General features: G+C 44.3%; 1 protein-coding gene across 3 annotated transcripts in view; it reads right to left on the bottom strand.

The window, feature by feature from the left end:
- The window catches only part of CRPPA (CDP-L-ribitol pyrophosphorylase A), a 212,472-nt gene that overhangs the window by 116,163 nt on the left and 73,957 nt on the right, over window positions 1-22,352 (bottom strand). For all 3 annotated transcript variants that reach the window (XM_077268069.1, XM_077268067.1, XM_077268068.1), the window contains exon 5: window positions 21,526-21,571. In XM_077268069.1, coding sequence (XP_077124184.1) covers window positions 21,526-21,571 — 46 coding nt within the window. The remainder of the gene's footprint in view (window positions 1-21,525; window positions 21,572-22,352) is intronic.

Below are 22,352 nucleotides of genomic sequence, written 5' to 3'. Positions count from 1 at the left end.
GAGGCTCTACAAAGTACTGACTTTAGGGGGGTGAATAATTATGCACACTGAAGTTTTCAGTTATTTCGTCCTTTTTATTGTTTGTTTTACAATGAAAAGAGAACCAAATGTTCACAGTTGTCGGCATGTTCTTTACATGAACTGATGCAAACCTAAAAAAAACAAAAAAAAAAAAAAACAAACTGAAATTCCAGGTTGGGAGGTAGCTAAATACAAAAAAATCCAAGGAGGGTTGAATACTTTAACAAGCCACTGTAAAAGGGTTTTCTCAGGACAACACTAGTCCATGAGACCTGTGAGAGAACAGTACAGATAGAGGGTGTATGGAGATCAGCTTGCTTAGGGGGTTTGTATTAGTTTAGGGAGTCTGGTCTGGGGTCTATATTAATTTTTGGGTCTGGTCTGTAGTCTGTATTAATTTAAGGTCTGGTCTGGGGGGGTCTATATTCATGGATCTGGGGTCTGTATTAATTGAGGAGTCTGGTCTGGGGTCTATATTTGTCAATTAGGTGTGGTCTGTATTTATTTAGGAGTCTGGTCTGAGGTCTATATTAATTCATGGATCTGTGGTCTACATTAATTGAGGAGTCTGGGCTGGGGTCTATATTAATTCATGATTCTGGTCTGGGGTCTGTCTGTATTAATTGAGAGGTCTGTATTTATTTAGAGGTCTGGTCTGGAGTCTATATTAATTCATGGGTCTAGTTTTGGGTCTATATTAATTCATGGGTTTGGTCTGGGGTCTGTATTAAATGAGGGGTCTGGTCTGGAGTCTATATCAATTCATGGGTCTAGTCTAGGGTGTGTGTTAATTGAGGGGTCTGGTCTGGAGTCTGTATTAATTTAGGAGTCTGGTCTGGGGTCTGTATTGGTTTAGGGAGTCTGGTCTGGGGTCTATATTAAATCATGGGTCTGGTCTGGGGTCTGCATTAATTTATGAAGTCTGGTCTGGGGTCTATATTAATTCATGGGTCTATGTTAATTGAGGGGGTCTGGTCTGGAGTCTATTCATTTAGAGGTCTCGTCTGGGGTCTATATTTGTTTATTGGTCTGGTTTTGGGTCTGTATTGGTTTAGGGAGTCTGGTCTGGGGTCTATATTAATTCATGGCTCTGGTCTGGGGTCTGTATTAATTGAGGGGCCCGGTCTTGGGTCTGTATTTGTTTAGAGGTCTGGTCTGGGGTCTGTATTGGTTTAGGGAGTCTGGTCTGGGGTCTATTAATTCATGGCTCTGGTCTGGCGTCTATATTAATTCATGGCTCTGGTCTGGGGTCTGTGTTAATTGAGTGGTCTGGTCTGGGGTCTATATTACCGTAATTCAGGGATGTGGTCTGGGATCTGTGTTAATTGAGGGGTCTGGTCTGGGTTCTGTATTTGTCTCATGGGTTTGCTCTGATGAAAGGAGTCAGGGTCAGTATTACAGCAGGACTCTGCCTTTGCAGGAATCCACAGAAGAATTGTGCGGAATTCTATATTTATTTAGTAACGCGTTGGCTTTATTCTTCGATTTGATGGGGAAATGTTCCGTCTTTCCACGCTTTTCTTAGGACTACTATTCTCACCATTGTTGCTGCGTCCTATCACTTACATACAAAGTGGGAGAAGAGTGAACCTGTCAGGTACATTCAGCATTGAAGGATCTGTCCAGGAGAAACACAGGCTACAATCCCGAGCGTATTCTGAATTTTCCCCGTTCAGACAAACCCCGTTGATATCAGCAAACAAATATTACTCGTCTATCGCAGGGACTTGTTGAGCCCACCCAATGCCTGACATGCCCGGGCGTACAGCGGGCGACGGTCCCGGCAATGCCTGGAGTAATATATTTATAAAGCATCAGGCACATTCCCCGTAACTTCCTCGCTTAATCCCTGCAAACAATTCCGTGCTGAGCCCAGAGTCAACGTGGCCTCCTGTGACTCATGTCATTGCTTCTCGGCAGGAGAAAAGGCAAAACTGCAAACAAAGCCCAGCGTTTCCTCTTCTGTCCACACGTGCGGTGGCGGCAGCGCCAGCGCCGTTCAGGACAAGTCACAGTCTGTGAACACTAAAACTATCTACATCCGGTTGGTGACCTAAAATGTGACTAAAGAATAAAACCTGCAGAAATTAAGTCTGTGAGGACCAGAAGGAGGTTCTTCTATGGTGGGAGTCAATGAAAATGCTCCATACGATCACCAAAATTCGGCCAGGAACGAATGAAGCCACATCAGTAATGGTCTGCGTACATGTTAGATAGAAGTCGGATGAAACTGACTATTTCAACCATATTGTTCGTTTCAGCCGATGGCCGACCTACGAACGTTTACTATCCTTAAAAAAAAACAAACAAAAAAAACGATTGGGCATGCTGAATTTTTTCCCCGGCGATGAAAAGTACTGGATGTTTCATTACCCGAAAAAAATCCAACAGGCCCAATGCTGTTCAAGATGTTTTGCTTTTTTTTTCCCCGCTGACGAATGACCATTTGTTTGCCCTTTTTTGTCTCATCTGTATGGGGATCTAACTCTCCCTCAATCTTTGCTGAGATTGCATGCTGTGAGAGGGGAGGAAGAGAAGCAGTAAGTTAAGGTGCCGATCACATGATAAAAGAGCACAACATTTGCATGTCTGGTGAAGTGATTTTTGAGTTTGCTTGAAAACCATTGTCCTCAGCAGAACATTGTCCTATGCAGACAGGACTCGCGCTAAAGGTGGCAGCTGTAAAGGATCAAGCTCTTTGTAGTCAGTAAAATTCACACAGGCAGGCAACACAGTCTGGTCCAAAACAGGTGAATTTTATTATTTTACTAAACTTTCAGGAAAAAGTTCAAATAAAACAGCCTTTTCTGAGCACAAAAGATAGAACAGAACCAAAACAGAATACAAACAGTCCACATATAGCATAAACTCACCCGTGTAGATGTCAGTTTCTGCCAGAGGCTGTGAGTGAAGGACTAAGCCACATAAACAAGGTCTTTGACCTTCCGCACAGACCCTTATGGAGCAGTTCAACTATCCTTTTACACCAGCTGCACCTACCTCCTGGATTGGAGGATGGGAACAACCAGTCCCGCACAGGTCTTCCAGTTGTTCCTAAAACCCGGACCCAAAGTCTGGGCTTATTAAAAATCCTTTCAGCACCATCAGTGCTGGAGCCTGCTTTCGGGTTTCACCTCGGTGACACATAAACAGGACTTGTTCAGCTGCAACCTTACATAGTCTATGCGCACTGAATGATTATAACAGATCGTTCAGAGAGCAATGGTTACCGCACTCCATTGCTGTAAACAGGCTTTTAAAAATGACCGTCAATTGGTAAATATTTTTTGACCGGAGGTCGTCTAGTGCCTCCAGTTGATCCCTGCTAATGGACTCAAAAAATGTCACCAGAAAGACACCACCATTGAGCAAACATGAAACATCACCTTCAGATCGGTTCTCTAGAAATCGTCCTCACCAACTATCACCAACGAGAACAAGCCGAAATAAACAAGATCTGGTTTTAAAGATCAAGACTCACGGGTTCCAGAGCCTCCTTCTTCTATGGGAGAAGTCAGACGGCCATACATCATGGACAACGATCGCAACACAATGCTTGGACTGGCCGTCGGCTCTCCTGAACTGAGCGTGACAACTGCAAAGACATACATGAAGCTGTCACACTTGGGACACGAGAGCCACCGGCCAGTCCGAGCATTACAATGCGATCGTTGTCCACGACATACGGCCGTCTGACTGCACCCTAACACATCTTCCCTCTATGTTGTCGGTTTATTCGACGTATGTGCATTGACTTAACATTCAAAATATTTGAAGAAGGTAAAAAAAAAAAAAAGAAGTTTGCATTTTTAACTGGATCGTTTCTCACTACCTATACCTGCAAAATCCAATGGGGGGAAAATAATGGATTTAATAAATTGTATATTTTACTGAGCATTACACAAGACAATGTATCACAAACTCCAATAATGATTATTACACAGGAAAGACATGCGTTTGCATAATACTTTATTTCCCGCAAGGAGACTTGGTTGAATCCCACACTCTTAGGTGAATAGATACAGATAATGCCGCCAGGATGTTCTCGCTATATAAACCTTGTAATTTTAACAGAAAATCCCATGGACAGGAAATAATTTCACTGGTTCACAATAGAAATGGTGTGATGACACAAGAGTAACAAAGCCGCGGATACTTCTCTGGTCTTAAATTTTGGATCCTTAATTCTTGCCTCTTTTTGGGGGATTTAGATATAAAAGCCATAGCCAAGATCCTTCTATCCATGTCTTCTGATTTAAGTTAACAAGTTTAAATCTTCCTGTCAGATTTTCTGATTTACATTCCTTAGTCAAAACGCTTTTATTGGAGACCTCGGATTTACATTCCCACATCGAAATCCTTCTATCCCAGTCTTCTGATTTCCATTATCGAGACAAAATCCTTCTAAATCTTATGATTCATGCTAGCCAGAGTAAATTCTTTTATCAATCTTCGAGTCAAGATCCTTTCATACAAGTTTCTGAGTTATTTAAAACCAGTTTGAGATCTTTCCATCCAAGTCTTCTGATTTATGTTTCTGCACCAAGGTCCTTCTATCTGAGTCTGATTTACATTCCCAAGAGAGATCCAAATCATTTCAAAGTTGAGAACCTAACCAAGCTTTCTGATTTTAATTTACGAGTTGAGATCCTTATAGTCAAGTCTTCCATTTTTGTTACAGAGTTCTGATCCTTCAGTCCACGTCCTCTGAATTATGTTCCAAAGCTGAAATTCTTCTATCCGTGCTGGATTTATGTTCCAAGTCGAGATGTTTTTTTCAGAATCTTCTGAATTATGTTCCAAAGCTGATCTCCTTCTATTCAAGACTTCCAATTTAAGATACTGAGCTTAGAGTTTTCCACCAGAGTCTTCGGAATTATGTTTTCGAGTCAGGATACTTCTTTTCTATTCTTCTCATTTATGTTACAAAGTTGAAATCCTTCGATCAGAGTCTTCTCGTGTACGTTCCCAAGTCAAGATGTTGTTATCAAAGTTTTCCAAGAAACATTACTAGTCTAGATCTTTCTATCTGAGTATTTTGATTTATGTTATCAAGTGAAAGTCCCTCCATCTGAGTTTTCGGTATTGCATTAGGAAGTCTAGGTCCTTCTATCCAAGTCTTTAGAATTGTATTACCAAGTCAAGGTCCTCCTGAGTTATCAGAATTGTACTACGAAGTCAAGGTTCTTCTATCTTGAGTTTTCGGAATTGCATTACCAAGTCAAGATACTTTCCTCAAAGTCTTCGGAATTGTATTAACAAGTCAAGATCCTTCCATCGGAATTTTTGAAATTGTATTACCATATCAAGGTGGTTCTATCCAAGTTTTTGGAATTGTATTACAAAGTCAAGGTCCTTCTATCCGAGGTTTCAAAATTGTATTACCAAGTCAAGGTCTTTCTATCAGAGATTTCAGAACTGTATTACCAAGTCTGGGTCCTTCAATCAGAGTCTTTGGAATTGCATTACCAAATCAAGGTTCTTCCATCCAAGTCTTCTTATTTACTTTACTGAGCGAGGAAAAAAAACCTAAACTATATGATTTCAGGTTCTTCAAAATGAACATTGGGAGATATAGACCTGTACATTTATCATCATCGTGACAAGTGTAAGTCGTTGTCAGACTCCTCTTCAGATATTTAACAAAGGTCAAACGTGTTAAATAAATGGAATGTAGAACAAAACAATGGCCAACCTTCATTTAGGGGTGTGGTAAGCACAATGTTTCCATTTTGCAAGGGAAAGTTCGAGTGCAGCTATGTAAAGTGGCACGTTCATCTGGTATAGTTCTGCTCGGTTTCTAGTGAGTTGGATACCTAAATATTTGAGGGAAGCTGCCTAAAAGTGTCTTTGACAGAGCATAACTTACTGACCGATACTAACTATTCAACACTACAGCATCGTTGCCTATTTTCCATGTCTCTACGCAACTGATCTAGGATGAAAATTTGTTGGTGGAACTCGTCTAGTGCAAACCAGTCCTTCTCATCCTAAATAAGACAGATGAGATGTTTTGGAATGCCTCCTCAGAGAGCAGTTATAACAAAAAATGGACCCAAATACATAAAAATGCCCACGGTTTTGAAACGGGATGTCCACAAGCTCAAGTAAAGTAGGTGTGATGTTCGGTGGTCCACATACATTATACATGTTGTGACAGAGTCACTGGTAATGTAATAGAGGGAAGATATGTTTCACTACGCCTAATGGCGTCAGTAATATAAAATCCAGAGTTTTATTTCCTCCAACACCGTAAGTGTTGCGAGGGTTAAGTTAACATATATTATGGGCGGGTTTTTAGGGGGACATTCATAGATGGGTTGGGAGAATGTCCCCCCAAATCTCCACCTGCAGAGCCGGCACCACTGTGTGCTGACAGGACCTTGGTGATGTCAGTCATGTGATCAGTCACGTGGTCGAGGAGTCACATGATCTGGACTTAAATGGCTGAAGGGAAGAGCTTTCAGTGTTCAGTGTGTGGGCCTGGAGAGGGAGCACACCAGGAAAGTGTTCCATGGACTTGTGAAGCTGAACAGTGTGTGTCCTGCCAGCCGTGAGCGAGAGAAACCCAGCTCACAGAAGGACTGTGTTTGTTCTGCCATCATTTTGTTTTGTTTTCCTGTTTTGCCCAGAGGGCTGTATTTTATTTACCACACCACAGTTTATGCTGCCTATAATAAACAAAAAAAAAGTTGTTAAAGCCGCAGTGTACGGGTGTCTACCTCCGTGTGCAGCCGAGTGAGCCGATCTACCACAATGTACATTATATGACCAAAAGTAACATTTCTCTACATTCCTGTAAAAATTAGAAAAAAAAACCTTCAACCTTGTCAGGATTTCCGCCACTTGAGAATACATTGGGAGCACCTGGAAAACTTGGCTCTTTTTCAAATGACTATTGGTACGCAGAGCGAGAATTGTTGTGTCAGGGGTCCGTCGCATCAATGTGTTCAAGGCTTTTGTTTATACATTTTACTTCTAAAAGCTTTCAGTCTGGGAAATGATACCTCTTAACTTGACTGCCAGGAGACTAGGACACCTGTGCTAACCACTCACTTTCTCTTAACCTTTATTTCCCAGCCTCAAGGATTACGGCGGTGACATAAACCAACAGATGCCCTAAAGGAGTTCTATGGTGCAAAACAAATGGATATTCTGTCAATCAACCTTCTCTGCTAAGGGCCTTTCATGCAAATGAGAGAGGGAATCGTAAGAGACTGAGACAGATGTTGTGTCTTGATATACTTATTTATAATGAAGTAACAATACCAACAGCAGAACAGAGAATGTCAATTAGGAGATTCCCTCCATGAAAGATATAAAGAATATGCCATAGATTTTTAGGCATCTTGGAAAAATAAGCTAAGTACTGAGCTTATTGGGTTATGTAAATATTCAGTCAGCCAATGCTTCAGCTGTAATGACTTTTAATAGGGAAAGTGTTCTGAGCACAATTATATTTTGGATTTAGAATGATTGGCTGCATGTGGCATCTGATTCTGCTGGGATTTCCTGCTATGATAGAGGTAGTGAGCTGCTCCATTCAGGTGTCTCCCGTCTGTCTAACTTCGCTGTCCACTGACTCTTATCATATGTAATCCATCGCCAGCAGCAGAGATGACAGGAGAGATTACAGGAGGTGGGCGGCTCCTTGTCTTCCTACAGGAAGTGGGTCAGGGTCATTGTCTTCCTACAGGAAGTGGGTCAGGGCCAGTGTCTTCCTACAGGAAGTGGGGCAGGGTCAGTGTCTTCCTACAGGAAGTGGGGCAGGTCCTTGTCTTCATACAGGAAGTGGGGCAGGGTCAGTGTCTTCCTACAGGAAGTGGGGCAGGTCCTTGTCATCATACAGGAAGTGGGGCAGGGGCAGTGTCTTCCTACAGGAAGTGGATCAGGGTCAGTGTCTTCCTACAAGAAGTGGGTGGATCCTTGCCTTCCTACAGGAAGTGGGGCAGTCCTTGTCCCTACAGAAAGTGGGGTACATCTTTATATTCCTACAGAAAGTGGGGTGGGTCCTTGTCTTTCTAAAGGAAGGGGGGTCAGTGTCTTCCTACAGGAAGTGGGTGGGTCCTTGTCTTTCTACAGGAAGTGGCCAGGGTCAGTGTCTTCCTACAGGAAGTGGGGCAGGTCCTTGTCTTCCTACAGAAAGTGGTGTGCATCTTTATATTCCTACAGAATGTGGGGTGGGTTTTTCTCTTCCAACAAGAAGTGGGGAGGGTTTTTCTTTTCCTACAAGAAGTGGGGTGTGTCTTTATATTCCTACAGGAAGAGAGGTAGATCTTTCTCTTCCTACAGGATGTGGATGGGGTCTCTCTCTTTCTACAGGACATGGGGGGGTCTGTTATGATCCGGTGGTAGGATCTCAAAACTGACCTGATGCATATAACCAGAATGTTAGGACAAGTTCTGGGGATGTGGAAGCTATACTGACCGCAATCCTGATCCTATCCACACACACTAAAGGCAGCCGTGGAGCGTTACCTAAAAACCTAGACGCCTCTTCGCAGCCTGAGAAACTGACTGCCCCTAGAGAGAAAGCAAAGACCTCACTTGCCTCAGAGAAATAACCCCGAAGTTTTAGACAGCCCCCCACAAATAATAACGGTGAGTTAAGGGGAAACTACAAACGTAGAAATGAAACAGGTTTAGCAAATGAGGCCCGCTAATACTAGATAGACAGAAAATAGATAGGAATCTGTGCGGTCAGTACAAAAACTATCAAAAATAAACCACGCAGAGAATACAAGAACCCCCACACCGACTCACGATGTGAGGGGCGCACTCTGCACCCCAGAACTAACCAGCAAGCGAAAAATCACATAAAAGCAAGTTGGACTGAACTCATAATATACTGAGAAACATTTTCAAGGAAATAATGAGCAAAATGAACAAGCAAACTTAGCTTCCCCAGCAGGAGACTGGTCACAAGGAATATTCAGGAGAACTCAGAATCAGGACTGAATACACCGACAGCAGGCAACAAATGAAGGTCCAGGTGAGTTAAATAGGCCCAGCAAAGCAGGAAATGAAGCAGCTGAGCCCAGCCAAGACCAGCCATATCGCTAAAGGCCACCAGAGGGAGCCCAAGAACAAACTCACACAGTACCACTCATGACCACAGGAGGGAGCCCGAGAACGGAATTCACAACAGGGGTCTTTCTCTTCCTGCAGGAAGTGGGGTGGATCTTACTCTTCTATAGGAAGTGGAGCAGATCTTTGTTTTCCTACAGAAAATTGGGTGGGTATTTGTTTTCCTACAAGTAGTTCAGGTCTTTCCCTTCTTACAGGAAAAGGGATGGGTCCTTATCTTCATACAAGAAGCGGGGAGAGTTTTTGTCTTCCAACAAGAAGTGGGTTCAAGTCTTTGCCTTCCTACAGGAAGTTGGAGGGGATTTTTGCCTTCCTACAGGAAGCTGGAGGGGATCTTTGCCTTCCTACAGGAAGCTGGAGGGGATCTTTGCCTTCCTACAGGAAGTTGGAGGGGATCTTCGCCTTCCTACAGGAAGCTGGAGGGGATTTTTGCCTTCCTACAGGAAGCTGGAGGGGATCTTTGCCTTCCTACAGGAAGCTGGAGGGGATCTTTGCCTTCCTACAGGCAGATGGAGGGGATCTTCGCCTTCCTACAGGAAGCTGGAGGGGATCTTTGCCTTCCTACAGGCAGATGGAGGGGATCTTTGCCTTCCTACAGGCAGATGGAGGGGATCTTCGCCTTCCTACAGGAAGCTGGAGGGGATCTTTGCCTTCCTACAGGAAGCTGGAGGGGATCTTTGCCTTCCTACAGGCAGATGGAGGGGATCTTTGCCTTCCTATAGGAAGTTGGGCAGGATCAATGTCTCTCAAGTAACTCAGGGAAGGTCAATGTCTCACTAATGGAAGTGGGGCAGATCTTAATCCTTCTAAAGGAAGCAGAGGCAGGTGTTTGCCTCTACAGGAATTGGGGACGGGTGGTTGTATTTCTATAATAACTGGTGGCTCCTGCTCTCCTGCCTGTCAGATTACATACATGCATAACAAAGAGTTGGGTTTCAGATTGATACAGACAGGCCATTGGACAATGTCATGCACCATGCAAGTGTGAAAGTGAGGGAAAGGAAGTTCCAGCACATATACTAACAGAATGCTGTTAAAAAGGAACAGGCCACTGATTAAAAAAAAGATAATATCTAATTACAGAGCATGAGAATAGGACAGTTCCTGGATATATAAGACTGCTATGCACACCAAAAGACATTTTTGGGGATAAGGGACAGTCATTCAGCTTTTTACTGATCCCACAAAAACTATCTTCATTATTTGCAACTCCAAATGGATATCTTTCCGCTTCCCTCCGTGTTACAATTAGAGATGGGTAAAGCAAACTTTCAAGTTCAGGGTTCGCACCAGACACTTAAGTGTCCAGTGCTGAACTCCGAACACAGACTTTTCCTGGAAGTTGATTTTAATGTTCGGAGTTCTGGGGAAGTTTGGCAAAAGTGAGGGAGAGAGAGAGAGAGAGAGAGAGAGAGAGAGAGAGAGAGAGAGACAGAGAGAGAGAGAGAGAGAGAATTTTCAAGCTCCGGAGTTCGGGTCCTTATACATTTCAATGGGGTTCAGGTTCATGTTCAAGTTCGGGTAAAGTTCTGGTACCCGAACCAAACTTTTTACATAAAGTTCGGTCAGGTACCAGAACCAGAACGTCCACGAGACCGCTCATCCCTAGTTACAAAATATCACAAAGCAGGTCACTGCCATCTCTGAGCTAATGGGAGCAGAGCTGCAATGGACAACCATAATTGGGGAGAGCGTCCGTCTACTGTGGGTGCCACCTGTCCACGGTGAAGAGGGGACTGAAACCTTTATTAATGGCACAGGAGAAGCCACCCACTGGTGCCCATCATGGTGGCATCTAAGGGGAGACTGACTCACCCATACATTGTGACGAATAATCACTTGGTGCATTGGGAGAACACCACACGACATGTGACCTTCAGGGACTTCTGGTGGTGTCGGAGGGAGCACATGAACTTGTCAGATGGGCAGAGAGACATCACCTTTATTGTGGGGTTGGTAGAGCGATTATGACCACTTCTCCCGGGAGCAGACTGATGACCACAGAAGACTCCAAAGTTGACTATTCATGGAAACGGTGCAACATTTTTAATAAAATCAAATTGCAAAACTAATTTTTAGCCAGAAATACATGAATTGAAATAAAAAAAACGCAATCTCCAGAAAAATAACCAAGGGATTTTATTTATTGTTTTCTTTTTTTCCCTTTTTTTAGCAGACTGAGTTGTGCCCTTCATCGGTGAGCAATGCTGTTTGTCTATGAGACCTCCTGGGAGAAGTGCCGGGACCCTGGCGTCTGAAACATTGATAGAATACAGTTTTTAGTGCTTTACACCCGAGGGGTTAAATTAAAGCCGGCGTGAAAGATCTCGGTGCGCCTAATCTGCTAACCAAATATGAAGTAGAATACCTTCCCCGATTATATCCAGCTCCTCACTGCTGTAGGTAAAAAAAATAGAATTATGTCGATCTTTCAAGCTCATAGCGAGTCAAGTAAGCATGAGAAGGAGAAGACGGGTTGATGACAAATGAACTGTCACTGGGCTCAATGCGCGTCTCTGACACCGGCTGTCACTCCGTGAACTCCGCGTCTCCTCGCTGACTGTACATCGTGCGGGGAAAGGTCACCCAACACTTATACAAACTTCCTCCACACTTCACACTCTTCCTCTACGGACATGTACCGACCTGCGCCAAAAACAGCACATCTACCAGGAACATCTCGGCAAAAGCTGTAGCCCTACAGGGAAATACTGTAAAAGGAGGGCCGATAGAAGACCAACGGAGACCCATCAGGAGGCAAGGTCACCTACCCACCATCTCCAATGTCCAATCTTTATTTCCGCAGGGGTTATAAGCCTCTTCGCCTCTCTCCATTGAGAATACATGCACGATCACCCTAAAAAAGCATGCATATGTATGTGGAGAGCAGGAAGAATAGCGGCCGGTTAAACGAGGAATATGGACACAGTTGTGTAGACAGAGTAGAAGGATCAATAATTGCAGCCCGTCGTCACCACTAGAGGGAGCTGAAGAGCTCTTTGCATACTGCATAGATGAAATCAATGGGGTAATGCCACAATTACAACTTCCCTCCTGTCCACAGAATAGATGAGAAGTGTCTGATCTCTGGGGGTTCCACAAAGAGATACAGACGAGGTAATAGCTAAGATTTTAGGGCACATGACATATAAACCTACCATCTGTTGGTAAGAAGCAGAATTGTGAAGGCAGCTCTGCATGAGACTAGACTACAAAGGCTGGGTCTCCATACAATCCCAGAAACGATTCAGAGGTATCTCACCCGGCCAATAAAAATCGTGCTTGGTGCCGATGAGGTGAACTAACTCCGAGACCGTGCTGCCTATAGATGTGGCTGATATCCGTAGTCATGTCTCAAGGTGTTAAACATTAAGTAGCAGCAATCATGTCACAGCAGAATTGTGAATTCAGCTCTGGAGTAACTCTTCTAGAAGACATAATGTAATTGCAGAACTATGCCTCTGAGTCTAACTTAGTAAAAGATATGCTGTAACAGCAGAATAGTGAATTCAGCTCAGGAGTGACTGGATTGGAAAACGTGATATATCGGCAGAAATATGAAAACAGCTCCGAGTCGGATTTATTAAAAGATATGTGAATGTAACAGCAGAATTGAGAATTCAACTCTGGAGTGACTGGATTGAAAGACATGATGCAATAGCAAAAATGTGAACACAGCTCTGAGTCTGACTCAGTAAAAGATATGAAGTAACAGCAGAATAGTAAATTCAGCTCTGGAATGAATGACTGGTTTAAAAAACGCTCTGTAATGGCAGAACTGAAAAAGAAGCTTGGAGTTTGACAGAGAAGATATTATGTAACAGCAGAATAGTGAATTCAGCTCTGAAATGATTAGGTAAGAAGACATTATGTAATGGCAGAAATGTGAATAAAGTTTCGAGTCTGAAGTAACAGAAAATATGATGTAACAGCAGAAAAGTGAATTCAGTTCTAGAGTGACCGGTTTAGAAGCCATGATGGAAGGCAGAACTGTGCTTTCAGCTCTGAGTCTGAGTGAGACAAGATATAATAAAATAGCTGAATTGAGAATGAAGCTCTATTTGCACCAAAGTAGGAGATATTATGTAACAGCAGAATTATACATTTAGCTCTGAATGTAACTGGATTAGAATATATGATGTGAATTGTGAATGCAGCTCTGAGTCTCACTGAAAATAAGAAGAGATGCCACAGCAGAATTGTGAATGCAGCTCTGAGTCTGACTGAGAAGGATGCAACAGCAGAATTGTGAATGCAGCTCAGTCTGACTGAGAAGAAGAAGAGATGCAACAGCAGAATTGTGAATGCAGCTCTGGAAGTGACAGGAGTAGAATATGTAACATGAAATCAGAAAAAGATGTGCGAATTAAAGAAATAGCAAACTGATTAAAAATGTTATGTAATGGTGTGAAGTTTAACTAAAACTAAGTTTGTGATCCCCACAACCACTAAAAAGCTTTCCATGCTGGCTAAGAATAAAAACCTCAAAAGAATCATGGTAAACAAAAATGTGACATAGAAAAAGCAGGCTTACATCGATATTTAGATTAACAGCAAAGTAAAAGCAGGATTCATCCAGCGTTCTTCTACGCAAGTTACAGGCAAGGGATAAAATATCAAAGTACAATAATCTCCTCCTTCGGGTACAGGAACCATCAAAGCATGAATAAAAAAACATAGAAACGTAAAAGCACTAAAAGCATAAACCCTCCAGATGCAAAAACTATTTCAGAGGGGTTTAAAAAAAAAAAAAATCTGAAGTCTTCACAAATCCGGCAAATAACTGACAAATGTAAAAACAAAAGTCTGTCAAAATGTAAGAGCGAACAAGATGCAGCCCAAGGACCTGACATTCCAGGTCACGGATTAGCTGCACAGAATACAGGTCAAGGCCAAACCGCTGGAGACCAACAACCAGTGGCGTAACTACAAAGTTATGGGCCCCGGTGCGAACTTCCAAATGGGGCCCCCCCCCGCCATAAAATTCAATGTAAGCCCCATAGAATACAATGCAGCCCCCCTCATAGTATAATGCAGCCCCTCCATACAGGGGCAGTGACAAAGACACGAGCAAATGGTGACGAGGGGGCAGAGGAGAGGGAACAAGGGGGCAAGGAAGACAGGCACTAGGGGACACATGGGGGCTAGGAGGCAGGGGAGAAGGATACAAGGGGTCTAGTGGGCAAGGGAGACTGACACAAGTGGGCAAGGGAGACTGACACAAAGGGCACACGGGGACTAGTGGACAAGAGAGACTGGCACACGGGGACACGGACTAGTGGGCAAGGGAGACTGACACACGGGGAATAGTGGGCAAGGGAGACTGACACACGGGGAATAGTGGGCAAGGGAGACTGATACAAGGGGACTAGTGGGCAATGGAGACTGACACACGGGGACAAGGGACAAGCACAAGGGGACAAGGGAGACAGGCACAAGGGGACACATAGGGACTAGTGAGCAAGAGACTGACACAAGGGGACAAGGGATACAAGCACAAGGGGACACACAGGGACAAGTGGGAAAGGGAGACTGACACACAGGGACTAGTGGGCAAAGGAGACTGACACAAGCACAAGGGGACAAAGGAGACTGACACAAGCACAAGGGGACATAGGAGACAGGCACATGGGGACACACAGGGACTAATGGGCAAGGGAGACTGGCACACGGGGACACAAGCATAAGGGAGACAGGCACATGGGGACACACAGGGACTAATGGGCAAGGGAGACAGGCACATGGGGACACAAGCATAAGGGAGACAGGCTCAAGGGGACTCACGGCCCCCTGACCTGCCAGAGCCGCTTGCAGCTGCGACCGTAGTAGTTACGCTGCTGCCTCACACACACATACTACAGATATCACACACACACACACACACACACACACACACACACACACATCAGTTATTACACACACTACAGATATCACACACACATCATATTACAGATATCACACACATACTACAGTTATCACACACACACACTACAGATATCACACACACACACAGACATACTACAGATATCACACACACACACACACATCATACTACAGATATCACACACACACACACTACAGATAACACACACACACACACACACACACACATACACACACTACAGATATCACACACACACACATACACACACTACAGATATCACACACACACACACATCATACTACAGATATCACACACATACTACAGTTATCACACACACACTACAGATACCACACACACACACACACACACACACACACCAGAGATACCAGCTCATATACACAACTCACAATCTCCTCTCTGGTACAGGGGTGGCTGATGTAAACCGGCTGCAGCTCCTCAGCTTCTCCTGACTAAGGCTAGTTTCACACTAGCGACTAAGGCTAGTTTCACACTAGCGTCGGGAACAACCCGTCGCTGTGCGTCGGGCCGACGTTCCCGACGCTAGTGTGGTCTCCGCCGCACAACGGGGGCAGCGGATGCATTTTTCCCACGCATCCGCTGCCCCATTGTGAGGTGCGGGGAAGTGCGGGGAGGTGGGGGCGGAGTTCCGGCCGCGCATGCGCGGTCGGAAAAAGTGGACCGTCGGGAGCAAAAAACGTTACATGTAAGGTTTTTTTCTCCCGACGGTCCGCTACCACACGCCCAAGCGTCGCAAAACGGACGCGACGTTTGGCAATGCGTCGCAAATGCGTCGCTAATGTTAGTCTATGACGAAAAAACGTATCCAGCAAGAACTTTTGCTGGATGCGTATTTTCGGCAAAACGACGCATTTGCGACGTATTGCAGTTAACGCTAGTGTGAAACTAGCCTAAAGCGGCTCTGTCCCGCACCTCCCCCCTGCTCTCGCCTTCTGTCCCGGGGTTATTTTGGCTTTCTCTTAAAGGGAACCTGTCACCCCGTTTTTTCCGTATGAGATAAAAATACTGTTAAATAGGGCCTGAGCTGTGCATTACAATAGTGTAGTTTGTGGACCCCGATTCCCCACCTATGCTGCCGAAATACGTTACCAAAGTAGTCGTTTTCGCCTGTCAATCAGGCTGGTCTGGTCAGATGGGCGTGGTGTCTTCCCCCAGATCTTGCTTAGTTTTCCGTTGGTGGCGTAGTGGTGTGCGCATGCCCAAGGTCCCGAATCCACTGCACAGGGGAGTGAAAATAGCGTGATGTGCGACATTTCATTGGTGATCGGTGGGCGTGGCCATCTTCCTTTGGCCGCGCGTGCGCAGAAGCGGCGCTCTGCTGGCCGCGGCTTCAGGAAAATGGCCGCAGGATGCCGCGCGTGCCCAGATGGAGATCGCGGCGGCCATGTTCCTGAAGCAGAGATGCGACACCTCGTACACACCCGACTCCGCTCCGTACACCCCCGACTCCGCTCCGTACACCTCGTGCACACCCGGCTCCGCTCCATACACCTCGTGCACACCCGGCTCCGCTCCGTACACCTCGTGCACACCCGGCTCCGCTCCGTACACCTCGTGCACACCCGGCTCCGCTCCGTACACCTCGTGCACACCCGGCTCCGCTCCGTACACCTCGTGCACACCCGGCTCCGCTCCGTACACCTCGTGCACACCCGGCTCCGCTCCGTACACCCGGCTCCGCTCCGTACACCTCGTGCACACCCGGCTCCGCTCCGTACACCTCGTGCACACCCGGCTCCGCTCCGTACACCTCGTGCACACCCGGCTCCGCTCCGTACACCTCGTGCACACCCGGCTCCGCTCCGTACACCTCGTGCACACCCGGCTCCGCTCCGTACACCTCGTGCACACCCGGCTCCGCTCCGTACACCTCGTGCACACCCGGCTCCGCTCCGTACACCTCGTGCACACCCGGCTCCGCTCCGTACACCTCGTGCACACCCGGCTCCGCTCCGTACACCTCGTGCACACCCGGCTCCGCTCCGTACACCTCGTGCACACCCGGCTCCGCTCCGTACACCTCGTGCACACCCGGCTCCGCTCCGTACACCTCGTGCACACCCGGCTCCGCTCCGTACACCTCGTGCACACCCGGCTCCGCTCCGTACACCTCGTGCACACCCGGCTCCGCTCCGTACACCTCGTGCACACCCGGCTCCGCTCCGTACACCTCGTGCACACCTGGCTCCGCTCCGTACACCTCATGCACACCCGGCTCTGCTCCGTACACCTCATGCACACCCGGCTCTGCTCCGTACACCTCATGCACACCCGGCTCTGCTCCGTACACCTCATGCACACCCGGCTCTGCTCCGTACACCTCATACACACCCGGCTCTGCTACATCCACCCAAACCCCTCCTGACCTCACACAAAAGCTTACCCTCCTCCAGCATGATGACAAACAGCACTGCACTACTGTCCTGCACTACACGGAAGCCCTTGATCATGTGACTCCAACTCCTCCCCTCCTGTGACCTCATCACAGGTCCTGTGCGCACAGAGCAGTGGCAGCTATAGTAGTGGACCACCACTACTAGTGGTGTGCGGCTCTCTGCGGTGGAGGGGCTCTGCTGCGGGTCAAGTGCAGTCCCACCCGTGATCGCGAGTGCACGCGCAGCAGGGCCTGTAAGGAAGAATTATTTAAAGGGCCGGCGGCCCATTTTGTAGCTTAGAGTTCTTAGGAGCCCGCCCAGTCTGCTGGACTGGGTGGGCCCCTAAGCACTGCGGGCCCCGTCGCAATTGCGACCCCTGCGACCGCGGTAGTTACGCCCCTGCCAACAACTATAGGGGCCTGCAGCAGCGAGGAGAAAGCAAAAACCAGAGAGGAAAGCAAGAACCAGAGAGGAAAGCAAGAAACACAGAGGAAAGCAAGAAGCAGAGAGGAAAGCAAGAAGCAGAGAGGAAAGCAAGAAGCAGAGAGGAAAGCAAGAAGCAGAGAGGAAAGCAAGAAGCAGAGAGGAAAGCAAGAAGCAGAGAGGAAAGCAAGAAGCAGAGAGGAAAGCAAGAATCAGAGAGGAAAGCAAGAAGCCGAGAGGAAAGCAAGAAGGAAAGAGGAAAGCAAGAAGCAGAGAGGAAAGCAAGAAGGAAAGAGGAAAGCAAGAAGGAAAGAGGAAAGCAAGAAACAGAGAGGAAAGCAAGAAGCCGAGAGGAAAGCAAGAAGCCGAGAGGAAAGCAAGAAGCCGAGAGGAAAGCAAGAAGGAAAGAGAAAAGCAAGAAACACACAGGAAAGCAAGAAGCAGAGAGGAAAGCAAGAAACACAGAGGAAAGCAAGAAGCAGAGAGGAAAGCAAGAAGCCGAGAGGAAAGCAAGAAGCCGAGAGGAAAGCAAGAAGCCGAGAGGAAAGCAAGAAGCAGAGAGGAAAGCCAGAAGCAGAGAGGAAAGCAAGAAGCAGAGAGGAAAGCAAGAAACAGAGAGGAAAGCAAGAAGCAGAGAGGAAAGCAAGAAGCAGAGAGGAAAGCAAGAAGCAAAGAGGAAAGCAAAAAGCTGAGAGGAAAGCAAGAAGCAGAGAGGAAAGCAAGAAGCAGAGAGGAAAGCAAGAAGGAAAGAGGAAAGCAAGAAGCCGAGAGGAAAGCAAGAAGCCGAGAGGAAAGCAAGAAGCCGAGAGGAAAGCAAGAAGGAGAGAGGAAAGCCAGAAGCAGAGAGGAAAGCAAGAAGCCGAGAGGAAAGCAAGAAGCCGAGAGGAAAGCAAGAAGCAGAGAGGAAAGCCAGAAGCAGAGAGGAAAGCAAGAAGCAGAGAGGAAAGCAAGAAACAGAGAGGAAAGCAAGAAGCAGAGAGGAAAGCAAGAAGCAGAGAGGAAAGCAAGAAGCAAAGAGAAAAGCAAGAAGCTGAGAGGAAAGCAAGAAGGAAAGAGGAAAGCAAGAAGGAAAGAGGAAAGCAAGAAGCCGAGAGGAAAGCAAGAAGCAGAGAGGAAAGCAAGAAGGAAAGAGGAAAGCAAGAAGCTGAGAGGAAAGCAAGAAGGAAATGGGAACGCAAGAAGGAGAGAGGAAAGCAAGAAAGAGAGGAAAGCAAAAAGGAGAGAGGAAAGCAAGAAACAGAGAGGAAAGCAAGAAAGAGAGGAAAGCAAGAACAGAGAGGAAAGCAAGAAGCAGAGAGGAAAGCAAGAAACAGAGGAAAGCAAGAACAGAAAGTAAACCAAGAAGCAGAGAGGAAAGCAAGAAGCAGAGAGGAAAGCAGAGAGAAAAGCTCCTATGTACAAGAATATAACTACTATAATACTGCTCCTATGTACAAGAATATAACTACTATAATACTGCTCCTATGTACAAGAATATAACTACTATAATACTGCTCCTATGTACAAGAATATAACTACTATAATACTGCTCCTATGTACAAGAATATAACTACTATAATACTGCCCCCTATGTACAAGAATATAACTACTATAATACTGCCCCTATGTACAAGAATACAACTACTATAATACTGCTCCTATGTACAAGAATATAACTACTATAATACTGCTCCAATGTATAAGAATATAACTACTATAATACTGCCCCTATGTACAAGAATATAACTACTATAATACTGCTCTTATGTACAAGAATATAACTACTATAATACTGCCCCTATGTACAAGAATATAACTACTATAATACTGCCCCTATGTACAAGAATATAACTACTATAATACTGCCCCTATGTACAAGAATAAAACTACTATAATACTGCCCCTATGTACAAGAATATAACTACTATAATACTGCCCCTATGTACAAGAATATAACTACTATAATACTGCCCCTATGTACAAGAATATAACTACTATAATACTGCCCCTATGTACAAGAATATAACTACTATAATACTGCCCCTATGTACAAGAATATGATTACTATAATACTGCCCCCTCTGTACAAGAATATAACTACTATAATACTGCCCCTATGTACAAGAATATAACTACTATAATACTGTTCCTATGTACAAGAATATAACTACTATAATACTGCCCCCTATGTACAAGAATATAACTACTATAATACTGCCCCTATGTACAAGAATACAACTACTATAATACTGCTCCTATGTACAAGAATATAACTACTATAATACTGCTCCAATGTATAAGAATATAACTACTATAATACTGCCCCTATGTACAAGAATTTAACTACTATAATACTGCCCCTATGTACAAGAATATAACTACTATAATACTGCACCTATGTACAAGAATATAACTACTATAATACTGCCCCTATGTACAAGAATAAAACTACTATAATACTGCCCCTATGTACAAGAATATAACTACTATAATACTGCCCCTATGTACAAGAATATAACTACTATAATACTGCCCCTATGTACAAGAATATAACTACTATAATACTGCCCCTATGTACAAGAATATAACTACTATAATACTGCTCCTATGTACAAGAATATAACTACTATAATACTGCTCCTATGTGCAAGAATATAACTACTATAATACTGCTCCTATGTACAAGAATATAACTACTATAATACTGCTCCTATGTACAAGAATATAACTACTATAATACTGCTCCTATGTGCAAGAATATAACTACTATAATACTGACCCTATGTACAAGAATATATCTACTATAATACTTCCCCTACGTACAAGAATATAACTACTATAATACTGCCCCTATGTACAAGAATATAACTACTATAATACTGCTCCTTATATACAAGAATATAACTACTATAATACTGCTCCTATGTACAAGAATATAACTACTATAATACTGTGCCCTATGTACAAGAATATAACTACTATAATACTGCTCCTATGTACAAGAATATAACTACTATAATACTGCTCCTATGTGCAAGAATATAACTACTATAATACTGACCCTATGTACAAGAATATATCTACTATAATACTTCCCCTACGTACAAGAATATAACTACTATAATACTGCCCCTATGTACAAGAATATAACTACTATAATACTGCTCCTTATATACAAGAATATAACTACTATAATACTGACCCTATGTACAAGAATATATCTACTATAATACTTCCCCTACGTACAAGAATATAACTACTATAATACTGCCCCTATGTACAAGAATATAACTACTATAATACTGCTCCTTATATACAAGAATATAACTACTATAATACTGCTCCTATGTACAAGAATATAACTACTATAATACTGTGCCCTATGTACAAGAATATAACTACTATAATACTGCCCCTATGTACAAGAATATAACTACTATAATACTGCCCCTATGTACAAGAATATAACTACTATAATACTGCTCCTTATATACAAGAATATAACTACTATAATACTGCTCCTATGTACAAGAATATAACTACTATAATACTGTGCCCTATGTACAAGAATATAACTACTATAATACTGCTCCTATGTACAAGAATATAACTACTATAATACTGCTCCTTATATACAAGAATATAACTACTATAATACTGCCTATGAAGTCTGCAGCCCGCTGATAACAAGCAGTAAGAGTAGTTACAGACACTTACCCTTAATGATCGATTCCGCTGCATACAAATCCCGTTTATAGGTCACCTAGGGCACAAAGAAGCGGAATTACTAATTAAAGGGGCCAAGAATGATTAAAGTCAGTAATGCCCCACAGCAGCACCTTCTACTGTCAACGCCTTTTGGCAATGTGCTGTAAATCTTTAAACAATGGGGTGACGAGTTTTAATCATTCATTTCCAAAAACTTTGATTTTACGAGCACTTAAAACAATGATGAAGCAGCAGCCGCGTTGTGATCATGCGTTTGGTTTATTCTATGCGAGATTCAAGAGCAAGACTAATGTTTAATTAAGCACAAAAACATCTGCGCTGCTCCTCAGGAGGCGCTCGGCAATATTTCTATACATTATTATTTGCTTACAGAATCTTTACGGCCTCTTCTTTATTTCCTAGCTTCCCTCCAGTCAATAAATTGAATGGGGATCTTAAAAATTGATGAAAATGTTAAAAAAAAAAAAAAAAACGCAAAACGGGTTAAAATTCTTTAAAAAAAAAAAAAAATGAAAGAAAGTCTAGACACTTCACCGATTCCCCATCATTCCTGTTCTGAGGACCACGGGGTCCCCGCAGGGTGGGAATTTCCTGGGTATAAAGACAGAGAGCAGCAGGGACCCAGTGCAAGTCAGAACTGGAAAAGAAGAACTCTGATGTAAATGATCACTTGTGATCCTGAGATCATTGGTGTCTCCTGTATCGGGGGGCGGTGGGGGTGACAACGAAAAGTCTTCTTATCCCTATATATTCCGCGGTTATTACTGCTTCCTGTAGATAATGAATAGCCACTAATGATGAGTGACTGCGCTCGG

This window comes from Ranitomeya variabilis, chromosome 6 (assembly GCF_051348905.1).
Source record: "Ranitomeya variabilis isolate aRanVar5 chromosome 6, aRanVar5.hap1, whole genome shotgun sequence".
Taxonomy (NCBI): Eukaryota; Metazoa; Chordata; class Amphibia; order Anura; family Dendrobatidae; genus Ranitomeya; species Ranitomeya variabilis.
The sequence above is the reverse complement of the archived record's forward strand: the minus strand, read 5'-3'. Positions and strand labels throughout refer to the sequence as shown.